This window comes from Rhyacophila brunnea, unplaced genomic scaffold (assembly GCF_057557595.1).
Source record: "Rhyacophila brunnea isolate RB1 unplaced genomic scaffold, BYU_Rbru_1.0 scaffold_8, whole genome shotgun sequence".
Taxonomy (NCBI): Eukaryota; Metazoa; Arthropoda; class Insecta; order Trichoptera; family Rhyacophilidae; genus Rhyacophila; species Rhyacophila brunnea.
Window position 1 is genome coordinate 37,788,868 of NW_028233350.1, and position 16,674 is coordinate 37,805,541.

General features: G+C 32.9%; 1 protein-coding gene across 1 annotated transcript in view; it reads left to right on the forward strand.

Moving 5' to 3' along the window:
• The first annotated feature begins 3,163 nt into the window (after nt 1-3,163).
• LOC147064193 (tyrosine-protein phosphatase 10D-like) overlaps nt 3,164-16,674 on the forward strand; it is a 183,321-nt gene continuing 169,810 nt past the window's right edge. The window contains exon 1 of the mRNA XM_085959245.1: nt 3,164-3,487. Coding sequence (XP_085815371.1) covers nt 3,416-3,487 — 72 coding nt within the window. The 5' untranslated portion in view covers nt 3,164-3,415. The remainder of the gene's footprint in view (nt 3,488-16,674) is intronic.

The following is a 16,674-nucleotide window of genomic DNA, read 5'->3' on the forward strand; positions in this document are numbered from 1 at the left end:
GAATGTGGTGGTGGTCAAACTCACCACTCTATGGCTGCTCAAGTATTCCGAGCTATTAAGCGTAAAATAATAAATTGATTAAATGTAGAACAATAACAAAAAGATTAATAAGCATCTTTAAAGACGTATATAATATGTAGTAGAAGTAGGTATTCAATTTCTAAATAAATTTCATTATCAAATAAAACCTTTGAAATGTTTCTTCTTCGTCGTCAGGATCTCATGACAGAATGGGAATGGTGGCTTGGTGGGAATTTCAATTTAATAAATACGATTAGAAATAAATTAGGTAGGTACTTACATATTTCACTTACCATTGCATTGTATTTTAATAATCGCCACGGAATTGTACAAATAAAGTTAGGGAAATTATATGGCAATAATACTAGTATTGCCATGAAGAATAAAATTTATAAAATGGACGATTTCAATTTAGATGTCTGGTAGCATTTAGCACCGTACTATAATAAAATTATAGTATTGTACTATATAACTATTATATTGTTTCTGTGTATATAAAACAGGTATAGTACGCCCAAAATACTATGATTTTGAATATCGGAAAGAATACGTAAAAAGTACTAAAATTTCGATATTTCCGTACTATAAATTGGTACAAAGTACTATAATTTCGCAATATAAGAAAACTTGGAGCACCTGGAAAAAAAGTTACCTACTCGAAAAACGTAAAAAATTCCCTTGACTTTGGCTTAAAATCATTTTTTATAATTCGTCGGTAATGGCTCAAATAGACTCTATGACGATCGGTAATATAAATGCCGAAAACCCCGTCTCTTATGTTGGCGTCCTGTGTCACAGGGTGACACTGGACCCAGAGTGTATAATATACGATGTCATAGCTGTCATACAGTAAGTACCTATGTGAATATGTCGGAATGGCATAGATATGATCATAGACACTAAATCGCTCTTAGCATATATTTGCCCGACCGTCATATAGGATATTTGAACCTTAAGGCCTACCGCGCATGGACGATTACATAACCGGCCGGTAGCATTCGGACAATCGTTGGTTTGCTCGCGCATGATCCAAATTATTACCGGCCAGTATGTTTGAGCGCGCATGGCGTGATATAGATCGGAGGCAATGCGTGCGCACTGAAGATAATATGCGTCCGCACCGAAAAATGGCGGACGCAATATAAGAAACGTCAAAATGGATTTTGTAGAGCTTATATTATATAATATATAGAGGTTTTGTATAGATTATCAAACTGTTTTAAAATGTGGGTGTATGTATTATTAATTTATGAAGAAAGATACTGAAAAAATGGGACTGGTACGCGCATGCAAAGTCAAGTCAAATGTGGATCTCATAACGGTTCGATGTTTGCGTGCGCTCCATACGACCGCGTCACTTGTGCGTGCATTTATGAGTGCACTCTTGGCCGGCCTTGACTTGTCATGCGCGGGCTCTCATTTAAAAGCATTGCCAATGGGACCCCGGCCGGTTCGAATCGGTGTAAAATTTTGTGTCTGAACACAGATTTTCAATTCGGCCGTTCGCTCGATCGTCCATGCGCGGGGTTGCATTGCAATACGATGGTTACAACTCCTCGATGATTGTTGACCGTACGATAGTAAATCGTTCATGCGCGGTAGGCCTAAGAGTGAGCTCAAGAGAAAGACATTGAATTATAATTCAGTCGTCAACAAACCTCAGCGTCGTAAGTACGTTAATTTAAATCGATCTTTTCGCAAAAACCACTAATCATCGAAGATTTTACTTCAAGAAACGTTATTATTTTATTATTGTCGTTCATGGATTTATTCTTATTAGCATCAAATAACATGTACACCTGCGCGTCTATCCGCCGACTGTAAAACAGGGCTGTCAAAACATATTAATATTTTTTATTAATCAATCACAATAAGTAACGCTTTTCGTGTTGGTTTTATCACCCTAATGGTTACGTTTTAAAGAGTTACAAATAATTGAAAGCTAATAATACCTTACCGTACAGATGGAATATGTAATTACACATTTCCAAGCGTTTTTGTACTGTTCTTATTTGCTTATCAAAATATTTCACATATGTGATGAAGTGTACTTTGATATGAGTAGGTGTAGGTATGTCGGAATTTGAACTTTTATCATTAAAATTGCTATTAACACAGGAAAATCTGTAAATCATTAAAATGTTAATTTCATCATAGTTTTTAATTAAACCTGTGCAAATACATACTGATAACTCGGGTGGATTATTGATATACCTATCTACGGGTGTATATTATAACTCAATTCAAATTGAAGACAGGTTGATACTCAAATAATATTATAGTATCTTTATGATTTCGAGAAAATAATACGATGGTCTATAATCCATATATATCAATTACTTGAAAACATTTCATTTGCATGTAGGTGCATGTATAATATAGTGAAAAGGTCAGATAATCGTTTACTTCGCAAGATAACTTCAAAATTTGTATATACTTGCGTAAATGAGAAATGGCATTCAAACATCCTTCGTCTGTTTAGTTCTCGGACAATTTCAGGTTAAAACGTTATTAATATATTATTAAGTTTATATCGTGGCTATCCATCATATTGGTTGCAATACTTCTCACCAAACAGCTGATTAACAAATTGAATTAAGAAACATTTACGTATATTAGACGATATCATTTTTTGGTCACCACATACTTTGTTCACTTCGACAGTGTTTATGATTTAAATTTAATTAAGAAATCATTATTTACTTTAGACCGAAGCATTGTCGGCGACCTTTGAATATTACCAGTAGACCAACAATTCCGGACCACATATAAAAAAACATATTTTCAATTCTCAAGGGCAATTCTTTAGAGCGTCCCCTTAAGCGTTTTTGGTCGCAATAGGTAGGTAGCTGAATAAAAAAGGGATCGAAATTTCTTAAATTCTCCGTTATTTTTTTTGGCGAGAAGCAAAAATTCCATACATTTTCAACATATCGTCGTTGCAAATCAAATAATAATAATATTATGGTGTATGTGACGATTTTACGAAAATGAGCTAAATATGTAATATTATTATGACAACGCGTACTATAATTTTACCGAAATACTATAATTTCTTGGACCGCGTACTATATTTCGGTCGCAAAAAGATGGCAACACTGCTCCTGTGCTCTTCAGAGTTCAGTTTATTTTTTACTTTTTCAGTTGACTAAAGTCAGTCGCGGCGGGAGGGGTGTATAAAGTTGCGACAATAGAAATGAAAGTTTTAAAAGTTGTATAATTACTTATACGACAATCATTAGTGATGACAAAGTGTATGTTTAGTGTATTTGTTCTAGAATAAGTGTAATCGTATTTTATTGCAATGCATTTAAAGTGATCGAAAGTTTCAATGCGTTTTTTTGAAAGTAAAGTAGTAACATGTTTATAGTCGTGTTGTGAATATTTTAACAAAATGAACTCACCTCGCTGCTTCAGATGGGATTTTCTATTTTCTGTATCCGCATGGATTCTGATTGCATTCAGGGTATGTTAATTTACTTCTAATATAATCTATTTTCTTCCCATTCATTCACCTGCGAATTAATACAGTATTGGACACGTTGAATTATGCAATTTATTTACCTGTGTATGTTCTTTGGTAAGTTGTATTGTGTATAACAATTTTCAATGTTTTCATTGTAATGTGTATGAAGTTGGATGTATTTATGGCCCTGATAGATTTAGCGACTTACTATTATCACAATAACAACAATTTATCGTTATTGTAATTCCACCGCAATTTTGTTGTGGCATTTTACGTATGAACGTAAATTTAGTTTCAATAATGCAGGTGTAAGGTATCAACAGGTTACTCGTATCCCAGTCCCAATAATCATTTTCGCATAGTTTGTGCAGGCTGTCAATGTTAGAATTCGATGAATTTCACCAATTCAAGAATTAGCGTTTACGTGGTAAACTCTATTATAATGTTGTTTTTGTTATTGCATACTACCTATAATAATATTATCAAAAATAGGTACTTAAGTATGTTTTAAAACTATTATTATGTACCTACTTACAATCCGCTATTCTCAACCAGTGGTGTAATGCTAAAATATAAAATAGTTCCGAGTCACTGTTTTAAATATACGCCAACGGTGGCCGCGCGGCTTAAGCGTTGGACTATAACCCCGTGGGTCCCAGGTTCGAATCCTGGGTCTGGCAAGTACACATATTGTTTTTCAATTGGTGTGTGTCAGGGTATGGACCTAATAGGTCGAGCAAGTGGCTGGCATCCATTTCTCGTAAAAAACAAAATCTGTCAATACAAACCTCTACTCTGTGGAGGCCCATATGATCCTATTAGGATCGGACATGGTCGAAAGAAAAAAGAAAAAGTTTTAAATATTCTAATCACAACAGTGCTTCTCAAACTATTTTATACCATGGCCCCCGAAATCAGAAAAAAAATCCAAGGCTCCCCTCCCCAAAAATTTAGTCTTTAGTGACCAACAGTATTTTATTTACCATTACTTATTATTATATTATGTACCTACATTTGTATCACGATTTTCTAGATTATAGTGGATTTATTTCTTTTGGTGTCGCCAAAAGTTCCCTACAGAGAAGCAAATCGTCATGAATCATACTGACAATCTTTACAAAAATCATTAACTGTGCATAGTTTGTAATATCACTAGATTCATGGAATTGTATTGCAAAGAAGTTGCTCTGTTTAATGCGAGATATTAATCACATTTTTATGATTTTTTTCTTCCAATACTGAAATATTTCGCGGCTCCCTCGCAGGAGGTCCAGGGCCCCCTAGGGGGCAGCGCCCTCCAGTTTGAGAAGTACTGCACTACACACTGTTCTCAACGAGCAATCATTAGTATTGTATTGTAATTGTGTGTTTTAGCGATTTTTTTTTACCGATTCCAACACTATTATTTTATACCTATATGTATAGGTATGCATCTATATCTATAAGTATATGTATATACATGGACTAGTACTACAAGTACTAGGTTTTTTTTATTGTATTATTGAAATCGATGTACGAGTATGAATTACTGTAATACCAGAATCACTGGTCAACGCCGTCCGAAATAGTAAATTAAAACATATTATTATTACTTATTAGGTATCGGGTTTTATTGATTATACCATTGCATAATTTAATAAACATCAGGACTAGTTGTTTTGGTGTGGTTGTAAAATGGTACAATTCTCTCGTGCGGAGAAATATGGAATACTCTTGAGCACGTGTCACACAAGTGAGAGTAGAGAATAATAATTTATGTTATTTTCGATATTTACGTCAGCTTCATAATATAAATTAAAGTTAAGTAAACGAAACGCGCATTCAATATTGGTAATATTTGAGGACACTCAGCTTGCTTTGTATTTATTGTGTTTTATGGTTTGGCCGTCATTAAAAATATTTTTTTATGTAGCTACCGGTGTTTTCTTTTTGTGAATTACGTTTTTTATATAACTGTTGCTTGGACATGCTATTCTGGATTTGCTACGCTACCAATCGATGCTAACCTATTAACGATTGCTGTTACCTATTTCCAATTACCCACCTGATTTGGAAAAACAACCAGAATAAATTCAATGCCACTCGTCATTTGTAATAAATTCGTCAGCTGAATGCAGAACTATTCAAGTCACATTCATTTGAATCATATTTTAGTAGGATGATTATTGATGAAAAAAATTATGCATAAATGTGTCTATATAAATAAATAACTTAAATAGCATGTTTCAAAGACCACTTCTGTAAAATATATCAAAGGTGAGTTAGTTCTGCATTCAGCTGGTAAATTGATTTTTTAAAATACGATAAGTATAGGTATAAATTATAAAACTTCTTATGTCTGAAAAGTTTTGCGACCACAATCACTACAAACTACAGAAATATATTATACACTACAAATAACGTTGTATCTATAGCAATATTGCATATTGCTTGCATTTACGGATGACGACAGTAAGTTAAATCCTTTCTGTCATCCATATGTAGGAGAGAACAGAAGCGCATTAACGGATGTACCTAGTTATCTATAATAGGTAGGTACTAAATTATTATAAGCTGGTTTTGTATGTTTTGAGTTCTCACCACAGACAAGTAGTTAGTACCTACCTATTTCTCTCACATTTGAATCCGGATGCAGGGATTGACAATGATTTGAGACTATTATTATATATTTATTATTATTATTTATTTTGTATAGTGTAAGACTGTGTCACCATTATCAGCCGGGGTCGATCCACTGCTGGATGGAGGCCTCCCCATAGCTTAATCCGGACTTCTCGGTCCCTAGTTCTTCGCTGCCACGTACGTTCAGCGAACTAAAGTTCGTCGATCTAGCGGGCGTCATTGTGATCGAAATATAAGTAGAGAAAGAAGGATAATACATAATGTTATTATATTGCAATACGTAACAAAAGCAGCACATGATTAGCATCGTAATATTTTAATTTTAATACTTAGATGATTACTAAAATCTGCAATGCATTCACAATGGAGGACCATAATAAATTATAGTCTATATATTATTCAATCAACTATAATTTAACCTAATAAAAAATAGCCTGTAAGGTATTAGAGATCCATATGCTCTGATACAGTGGTTCCCAAAGTTGACTGGGCTTCGACCCATCTAACAAAAATTTCCAATCTTGGGACCCACCTCTTAGCTGTCTTAGAGAAATGAGGGCATAAATATTGGTTATGCTCCGATTCCCCAGTGGCGAGTCGTGGAACTACTTAATGCTGTCTTATTTGTTCTAATTGAAATAAAAAACCAATATGAATGAAAGACTGTTGAAATAAGAAACACAACTTAAATAAAAAAAAAATATTACTTAAGTACCTACACCTGCAAGGTTTTTTTACAAAGTTATTTCAATGGGAAGGATGTATTTGTTTCTTATTTTTCTTCATTACAGTTTTAGCATCAACTTCAACTTTAGTTACTTTTAATCGCAGTGAGTTTGATATATCCAATTTATTTCGGTATTTAGTTTTAATGTTAACCATAGCCGAAATTCCGACCTCACATAGATATGAGGTAGTAAAGAGGAGGAGGACTTTCATAGCTTCATCTAACATGCAAGGATAATTATCAGCAACTGAGAGCCAGAATTTCGATAACTGTTTACGATTGAAACTATTTTTCAGTGACGTATATTCTGATAAATCAACGAGTTCTTCACTTGCTTTTGTTGACTTACTAGTTGGTAAGTCGTCTTGAAATGGGTTACAAATCCAACGGAACGAATCAAATTTTTTCATGTCTTCCCCAAAATAGTCGTCAAAGTTATTTATTAACAGTGATAAATGACTGTAAATTTCAGACAGTACGTTCATCTTAGGCTGCACTTGGTTTTCAATAATAAAAGTTTCAAGTGTTTCAAAACAATCATACTTGCCATTCTCTAATTCTAATACATTTATTATGTTCTTGTCATATTATAATTTATTTTAAATTTGGAAACTTGCCTAAAGCGTGTTTAATAATTAATGCATTTGAAATTCGAACTGTAAAATAATTCAAATTGTATCACATTATATCGCGGCCCGCCATTGTTATTTTCTAAAGTTATCAACTTCTGACGCCAAAGGATACATCTGGGCAAAATCCTGAAAGCCATCCGACCGGTCATATCCGGGTTCGCAATGTGCAGCAGCATAAAACTATTTTTAGGTTTCTATAATATGCTAAACATCACACAATATCTTCTTGACTCAGTCATTACACGCGTTATTATGATGTCGTAGATATAGGGTAGGTATATTATGTATGTATATATGTTTATTTCTCTAATGGCGCTACATATCAAATAGGGGTAAATCTAAATTGTTCACCGTAAGCTGTTGTACCTACCGGTAAGAGATGGCATTCAAATAAAAAAAATGACTCGTTGTTCGTGGAACGTTGCAGACAATAATGTTCCAATTTTATTAGATTCAATAAGAAAGTTAGCAATTTGATATTAATAATTATTATCAAATAAGTATACCTGATAATAACGCCTTCATTATTATCGGATATTTGGTAGGTACGTCTTGATACTTACCAGCATATACCTACCTACTTTTGAGTCATTCAGATTTATATATATAAATATACCCATAAGAACGATATGATTGTCTTTATAATTTTCTTACTTAGGTAACTATTATCTTCTGTCTGTCCCTTGTACTCCGGTGATTATTATTACGTATTTTTAAAAGACATGCATTTGAATACTATACAAGTATACGATACGCCATACGGCCATCTGTTTTCGATAAACTACGTTCGTACAATTTTCTGGAATGCTCAAATCTAACTTTGACCTTCTGAATTCTTTTCCTCGTAGAATTCCTCGTAGAATATTGCACTCACATATTATCATATTAAAACGATAGGCATGCGGAAGTCAAGACTTCGATGACATCTTTGGTTTATGACTTAATGAGAGGCAAGCCGTTAAACACGAGACATACAAAACCCAGTGAATATCCTCAAATGTTACCAATATTTAAATAGGTCCGCGTTGCGTTTGATACAGTCGTAAATATTAAAAATAACATAGGTATATTCTTTAACACGTACATATTGGTAATCATACCTTCTTATAACCGCATCTAGAAGGTAACGCAATTCAAATTATTTTTGTGTTCCTTTTTTCCAACCTATCGATCCAGTGGAACTGTGGTCTTCCCACATTGGTGGTTCGGTTCTTCGGTGAAGGATATTATCATTAGCATCGAATTAATTATTATAATATTATAAAAAGTCTTCTATCAACGATTTTGCAATATTTTCACACTACCAAGAGTGAAAACAGCGAATTAAAGGCGCCGGCCGCCTGATATAAAAAAAACATAGACCTTGATTTGTATGTTGAATGAGATTCCGTTCAGCCAAAAATAAAACACTGTCACTTTGCTGTAGGACGTAGGAAATAATATATCGACTCGTATCTGTTTTCAACTAGCTTTAGGCATACCTATCAATAATTTTTCGGAGGCCCTACTCGCAGCACTACAAAAATTTTTACACTTACACTAATAATTATTGTTTGGAAAATTGGGCACAGTTCGATTTGTCCATCCGGTATTATAGTACTTTTACTTGTGTTGAATGTAAATTTATGTTGGACATTATATTATTAAGTAAATAATTAATAGAAAAAATATATTCATCTCTAGATACAGGCGACTTGACTGGGGGAACAGTAGAATCGCTAAGTTTAAAATGAAGGCGATACTTCAGTGAGACGGCAAATAATTTTCAACTATAGGCGCGACGAAATTTTGGACTCGCTGGCAGTCTGAGAGCGAACGTCGAGGTGTCAATACGTCAATTTGTTTCGTGATGGCTACGGGGGTATTAATTCTTAAATAGTGTAAAGATGACTAAAAACGTTACCCATTTACTTTACATGTCAATGAATATATTATTATTGTTACTAATAGAACAATAAAAGCCTTAAGGCTATAGCGAAGAGTAGGTTTGCCTTATACTGGGTTTAATTGAATTTTAAAAACTAACCAATACCATCTGCAATTTGAATTCAGTTCAATGAAAACAAATAAATAAAATCTCCACAGCTCTCTGCTATAATATCATAAAACTGTTTGCGCACTTTTACCTATTTGCATATGATCATAATATTAAGTATAATTTACGAGTTTACGACTATGTTAGCGGGTAAAATCTTTGTTATATTAAAAAAAAAACACGATATTACTTGTTATTCTTACTTATGCATATGCACCGACAATATTGATATTATGATTGACATTCATAGTGATGGAAAACATCAAATAATAATGTGATGCATAATATTGTAACTTGTAAGCCAAATTTCATAATAGCATGCGACATCTACTCGCTTCGCAGAACATCGTTTTAAATACCTACATCATCATCGATATTAATACGTAAGCTTTCTTTATTTTGGGACTTTCGCAACTATGTCTGCCTCAAACGAAGCACCAAGCACGCCGCCGATGTGTTTGTAGACACTTGTTACAAACATCAGAACTTTTATTATGTTTTCAAGTTTTATACATGTCAAAATGTTAAACTATATCCATAATAAGTACGTAAGTTTCCGAGTATGTAGTTAGCAACATGTACCTATTCTGTAAATGAAATAAATATTGTTTGAACATCGAACGCGCGCTTTCGAATTTATTAAATTTGTTTCTCTATGGTTCTTGATCGAACTATTTTATGGCTAATATACTACATGACAGTATTAACCAAAGTTAGTATATTTACCTACCTACGTACTTTGAGAAATAATAATGATTATAATCTGATTTCCGAATACATGGATATGTTAGGCAGTTACTTCTATTACTATCCAGTTTTGTAGAATAATTTTATTTGTGTATAATGGCTGTGCGATTGTTAAGTTATGTTGGCATCAAATTGTGTATGACAGTTATATACGCCATTCATGTCCAACACGTCAATCATGGGATGTATTTTAGTGAATCAAACCATAGGCCCATAAAAAAGAATGCAACGAAATATAATGTAAAATGCGTTTAAATTAATTTATAATATATTTCATTATGATTTTGAAAGGAAAACATTAACCATGGCCAACTCCGCCTTACCTCGTCTTATCACTTGATTTGTACCGAATTTCGCACGGCCGGCCGCAGGAGTGAGATAAAGAGGCAATGTAAATCCCCGCGCTTTAAACTGAGGTGTAGTTCGTTTTACCATCGCGCAGTAGACTATTTGCATTGTAGAACAACAATTTGACGTTAAGTGTCCAAAAAAGACCAAAACTTATCATTTTCATGATGAATGAAAAAAAAATTTTTTTTAAAAAGATATTATTAAAAAGAATATGTTTAATTTGTTACACCTTAGTGTCAGCCAAATATAATACTTCTGTGGAATCGGATAATGTTGACTGGAGAGTGTGGTAGACCACTGCAAATTTTGATACTAACTAGTAGATCACAGCCTCTTGAAGTTAGACATGGCCACTATACGAGTATACGATTTACACGTATTTATTACCTACACTTATTCTGCAATTTAAACAATCCTTTATTGAGAGATTCACTAGATACCTACTTAAATATATTAACCCTTCATCGTGGGTATCACGGTCGTAAGAATTAGTGGATCGATTACTCACTAATGTCTGGAATGGGTTAAGTCTAACGATGTGTGGAATGTGCATTTGCTATTGTCTGTTAATGCATTCACTCTCAAACTTATCACGAGTGAGAGCGAGATAACAGAGGAGAAAACGACAGTTCAGCGGATGAAAGTTGGGTATTTGCAATGTACACATCGCGTGCCAGACTTCGTTAAGATTTCTGACAATTAATAACACTTTGACTTCTGCAGTAGGGATTGCAGTCTGGGACAAAATTTTTAATCCCGGGATTTTGGAGTTTTTATCCAATATTTATATCAAAGATAGCTCGTTTCTTTATAACATATACTTACACGAAAGATGTTGAAAATCTCCTTCAACAGAGATGGAGCTTAAATGTATGAAATTGAAGCAAATAAAAAACAATCTGTCTACATATGAAATTAGCTACAAGTGACTTTGCATTGCAACTCATTTGAAGAGAATTTCACACTTCTACTATAACATTTATTTGCCAATATGTCGGGCATATAAAAAGACAATCCGTCATGATGAGTAGATAGATTTAGTGGCGAAGGGTGGAGGTAGGCTGTCATGATTTGCCATAAACATTGCACACTAAACTTTGTCAGTCAAATGTATTCGTTTTAATTTGACTAAGACTACAATGTGTAGATAGTGTTGGTTAGTTTGTCAAAATATATTCGTTTATCTATAAAATAGAAATAAAAAGGTATTTTATAGACAAAAGAATGTTTTTTATCGAAGATGGTTTGGCTTTTAGGCAGGGCTTAATGAATTTAAAAAAGAAATTAACTCAAACCATCTGTAATGTGTATCTATTCTTAATTCAACAAAGACAAATAAGTATGACTGAAAAAATGGAGTTAGAGAGTATGTACCTGATAGGTTGAGCAAGTGGCTAACATCCATTTCTCGTAATATTTGATCTTCTTAGGATCGGACGAGGTCAAAAAATTGTTATGTTAGTTTAATTGGAAGGAAAATTGCACGAAACTTATTTTTGGTTTTAAGTGTGCTCCTTATGAAATAAGGTACGATGTTTTGCCATAATTACTGACATAAAGTATAAACATTGTATATCGTCACTTTTTATACTTAGGTATTTAAATCACAAAAATTCGGTAATTTTATTGAAAAAAAAAAACAAGAACAAAACGTACCTACCGACATCTCTGAATTCAATTCCAAATCAAGAAATTAAGTGAAATTCCGGTATTCCAGACCCCTAGTGTATTGCAGGTAAAGCACATAGCATTTGAATTTCTTGTTATTTCCGTAAATGTAGCTTGAACAATAATTAATCTGATGGCAATTTGCTATCACCATGTTTAGCAATGACAATCAAAATAAAAATTATTATTTTCTATGGATATGACCTACAGGTATCTGTAAAAATGTGCATTATTATGACGCTATATAGGTAAACCATCCGCTATATATATTATAAGTCAGTGACTGTCAATTTAGTTAAAATCGATAAATTTTTATCTAATGATGGCTGACTCATTTTAGTGTAGGAAGATTATTATATGATTTGATAATGGGATATTTAATCTTTTATCTCGTGGTATCCCCCAAAAGATAAGATAAGTCAGTTCATCAAATTTAGAGCACTGTAACTATATATATATAGGTACACACTTCAGTAATTTGTATTGTACCTCAGCGCATATATTCTATACACAAGGCAGCTATCGGCTACTGTGAAAATATATTTCCATGAACAGAAATCATTAGTTTAGTATGGCATACGGTTTCAGTCCATGGGTGGCCTCTTAGATGTATGTACTTATTACGTGGTATAGAAAGGTGAATGTTGATAATAACGCGAAAAGACGACAAAAGCTACCGATGTGTAAGAAATTATACAAAGAATACGCTTGGCGATTTCTATGACATTTTGTACAATCGTCTAAACCTAGCTTAGTACTTACTTTAATAACTATAATAAAACCATTATTTGATAAACCATTTTTCAAGAATTTAGGGCTCTAGGAATAAAAACGGCAGTTCCCAATTTTGAAAAGTGTTGGCAAATCATTAAAATGTCTTATTACTCTTGTATAGTTATAATTTCTAAAAAAAAATATTATAAAATGTTATGTATTATGAGTATACAAATAACTGTAGTTTCTAAGCTCCTCAATTATTATTATGAATATAATACAATTGTAGAAATACATACAAGAACATGAATAAACAGAACACGAAGAAACAGAACACGAAGAAACAGAATGGTGACAAAACAGAACATGAAAAAACATAACAGTGGCAAAACAGAACATCCAGGGGGAAAATAAAATATTCATTTTTGTCGTACCATCTATTTATTAATTAAATACTTATAAAACTTAAGTTTAGAAACGAAATATATATACATACTATTTAATATATAATATAATCACTGCATGTTAGCCATTCGGCGTAAAAACCTCAATTTATTTGCTTGATTTTGGTAATCATGCAGAACTCCACAGAATATACCTAGTTTACCGGCAATACCGAGTCTAGTCCTGTTTAATTAAGGTTTTCCAGCGATTAGGAATGCACAAATTATATAATTTGATTTTTTACGCCGTAATGAAAACCTGTGTTATTAAAAATCTACACAACATAAATTATAGAGATACGACAATTTCAATATTAAATGTTATAATTTTCCTGAAATGTCGTAGTTCTATTTATCGCTGTTCTGTTTCTTCATGGAACCAAAGTTTCCAATACATGCATTTACGTTAAACAATAAAAATATGGTAAGTAATCATTTATAATACTTAATTAGGTTTTTTTCAATGTTCATGGATGATGGCTCTCATTTACCTATTTCATCATTTTAATTCTTGCTTCGTTTTTTATTGGGTTTTTACAAGCGATCTGTGATCCTTACTATGTTTTTTTATTGACTTCTTCGAATTCGTAGTCAAGCAAACACATCTTCCGCCAAATATTTTTTTTATTGCCTAAACCAGTTACTAGCCAATCTGACCGAAAAACCTTGATTTAATCATTCATAAAATTCACAATAATGAAATAAACCAACTTCTCAGATTGTAAATTTATTATATCGAGGTAACCATGCGATAAGCCATGAATTTTCAGTTATTTATTAGAAAAAAATCCTAACAAGGCATTTTATTACGAATCTATGTATGTATTGATTTATCAGAAAACGTGTAGCCGTGTAAAACCTATATTATCTGAGAAAAATTGCGTATGTTCACAGTACATATAGATTTTCCTATGTTCCATTTGAATTTATCATGATTTTAAACATATTGAAATGTCGGTGGCCTGGACCAGAATTTTCGTGCAGGCACGCTCAGGTTAATGGCAGTGTGATGCCCTACTACACCATCGTTTCCCAAGTGGTATTTCACGGAGTCCCATGGTTCCGCAAGGGTAAATTGAGGGTAGGTAGGTATTCTATGTGTTTTAGCGATTTTTATAGTATGTTTATTTAAATCCACTTCAATTATTGAGTTTTCAACACTCAGCATCGTATGAAGCACTGATCTCGACCTCCTTTTGTAGTAGCCAAGTAAAATGCGACCCCTTTGCCGTATTTAATAAATAGCTATTTTTAGAAAACATTAAAAATAATTATAAAAGAAAATTTATGACCTGTGTTTATCTCACTTAACTGGTCGACCCACCACGCCTGGCTCCTACGTCCCAGCCCCCAAACTAGAACCCTATTACCCCCCTCCTCGTAGAGGCCATGTTGTACATATACCTAAAATATTCAAGGATATTTATTATATTAAAACCAATAAATAAATTACATACCTACTTAATATAATTTATCCAATCGTGCTTGATAAATATAATTTTGAATAGAATGGCAGTTCAATTAAAAAAATAAAATAAAGAAGACTAGTTTTTGCCCATTCGCACAACCCATTAGGACCTTAAACTATTCACGGTGTCGTATTTGTACAAAGACAGCCGCTTTACGAACTAGGTGTTTGGTTATTGTATAAAATTATTTCACATTATCACTTTCGGTACGCCACGGAATATGCACGATATTAAAATTGTAATCATTGGATTTAACATGAATTATTGCGTTTTCCAGTAATTTTCTACAGTAGCTCGTTTCAGGCTGTAACGACATCATCAGAATGTCCAGTTTGGCAATCTAATTGTCGGAAAACTCATATCTATCGAAACGATTGTTACCGGATACGAATTGTTTGTTAAATCGAATGTTTGCTAATGTTCATTCATTCTGAAATTGCGAAATTCTCAGACTGTATTTAAATCAAATAAATCACTAATGTGCCCTCTACGTTTGTGCAAAGTAACCTCTGTGTAACGTATAACTTATGACCTGCGAGCATTTTTTGTACACGTACGAAGTAATATGACAATAGGTACCTATTCGTTAGTACTTTATTTTTTAAAGATATTACATTTTAATTATTTGTAAGTACTTATGTCGTTAATTGTTCATCCACAATAATCATTATAAGGGTTGCAAAAAGTGAAACAAAAGAATTGAATATGACAGCTTGCGTCATTGTGGATGTATCAATTAGGGATTCCAATCCCTGGATCCCGAGGTATTTGCGATAACTATGAAACCCGGTATTGATTTTTTTTATCAATTTTTATGGAAAATAAAATAAAAACGAAAATATAACAGAAAAAATACGTTTAATAACAAATAACTACATTAGAAATAAACAGTTTGAATGAAGTTTGGATTTATATTTATACCCATGTGTAAGTTGCCGATTCATTTATTTTTTCACATAAATTAATAAAAATGAGAAAGATTAGAAAAAACAATGCTTCCCACTATTAACAAAGTAATTCCATCATGATCTCATACGTTTTACGGCAGTTTCATATTTGGCTGACTAATTAGATTTATGAAGCGGAAAGGCCATAAGTACACCATGATTTGCTTTACTATTTTAAATCTCGCTAACCCATTCATTGAGTCTTTACTATCAGAAACAGCAATCTCATATTAAACTCACATTATTATTTATATTAAAATATTATTTACTCGATTAAACTTATGTATTTCCAAGATGAACGTATACAATATTAACAATAAATGTCTTAAATAGTATAAATTATACTAGATTTATTTTTGACCGATTTTATCAATGTTATTTGTAAATATAAAATTTTTATATCAACAATGGAAAAAATGCCAATTCCGGGACTAATCCCGGGATTGTCAAATTGTAATCCCGAAATCCCGGGATCAGAATTTTGGCTCGGAATTGGATTCCCTAGTATCAATGTAACTTGTCATAATTGAGGCCCCAGGTTGCGGAATGCACAACCTGCACAATACGAAAAATGAGATGATAATAAATAATACATTGAAACGCCTCAGAAACATACACATTAGTGATTAGAAAAATGCTACAATACAACTTGGACATGGTGATGCTTTTTTTTTTTTTTTTTCGACCATGTCCGATCCTGATAGGATCATATGGGCCTCCATAGAGTGGAGGTTTGTATTGACAGATTTTGTTTTTTACGAGAAATGGATGTCAGCCACTTGCTCAACCTATTAGGTCCATACCCTGACACACACAAATTGAAAAACAATAT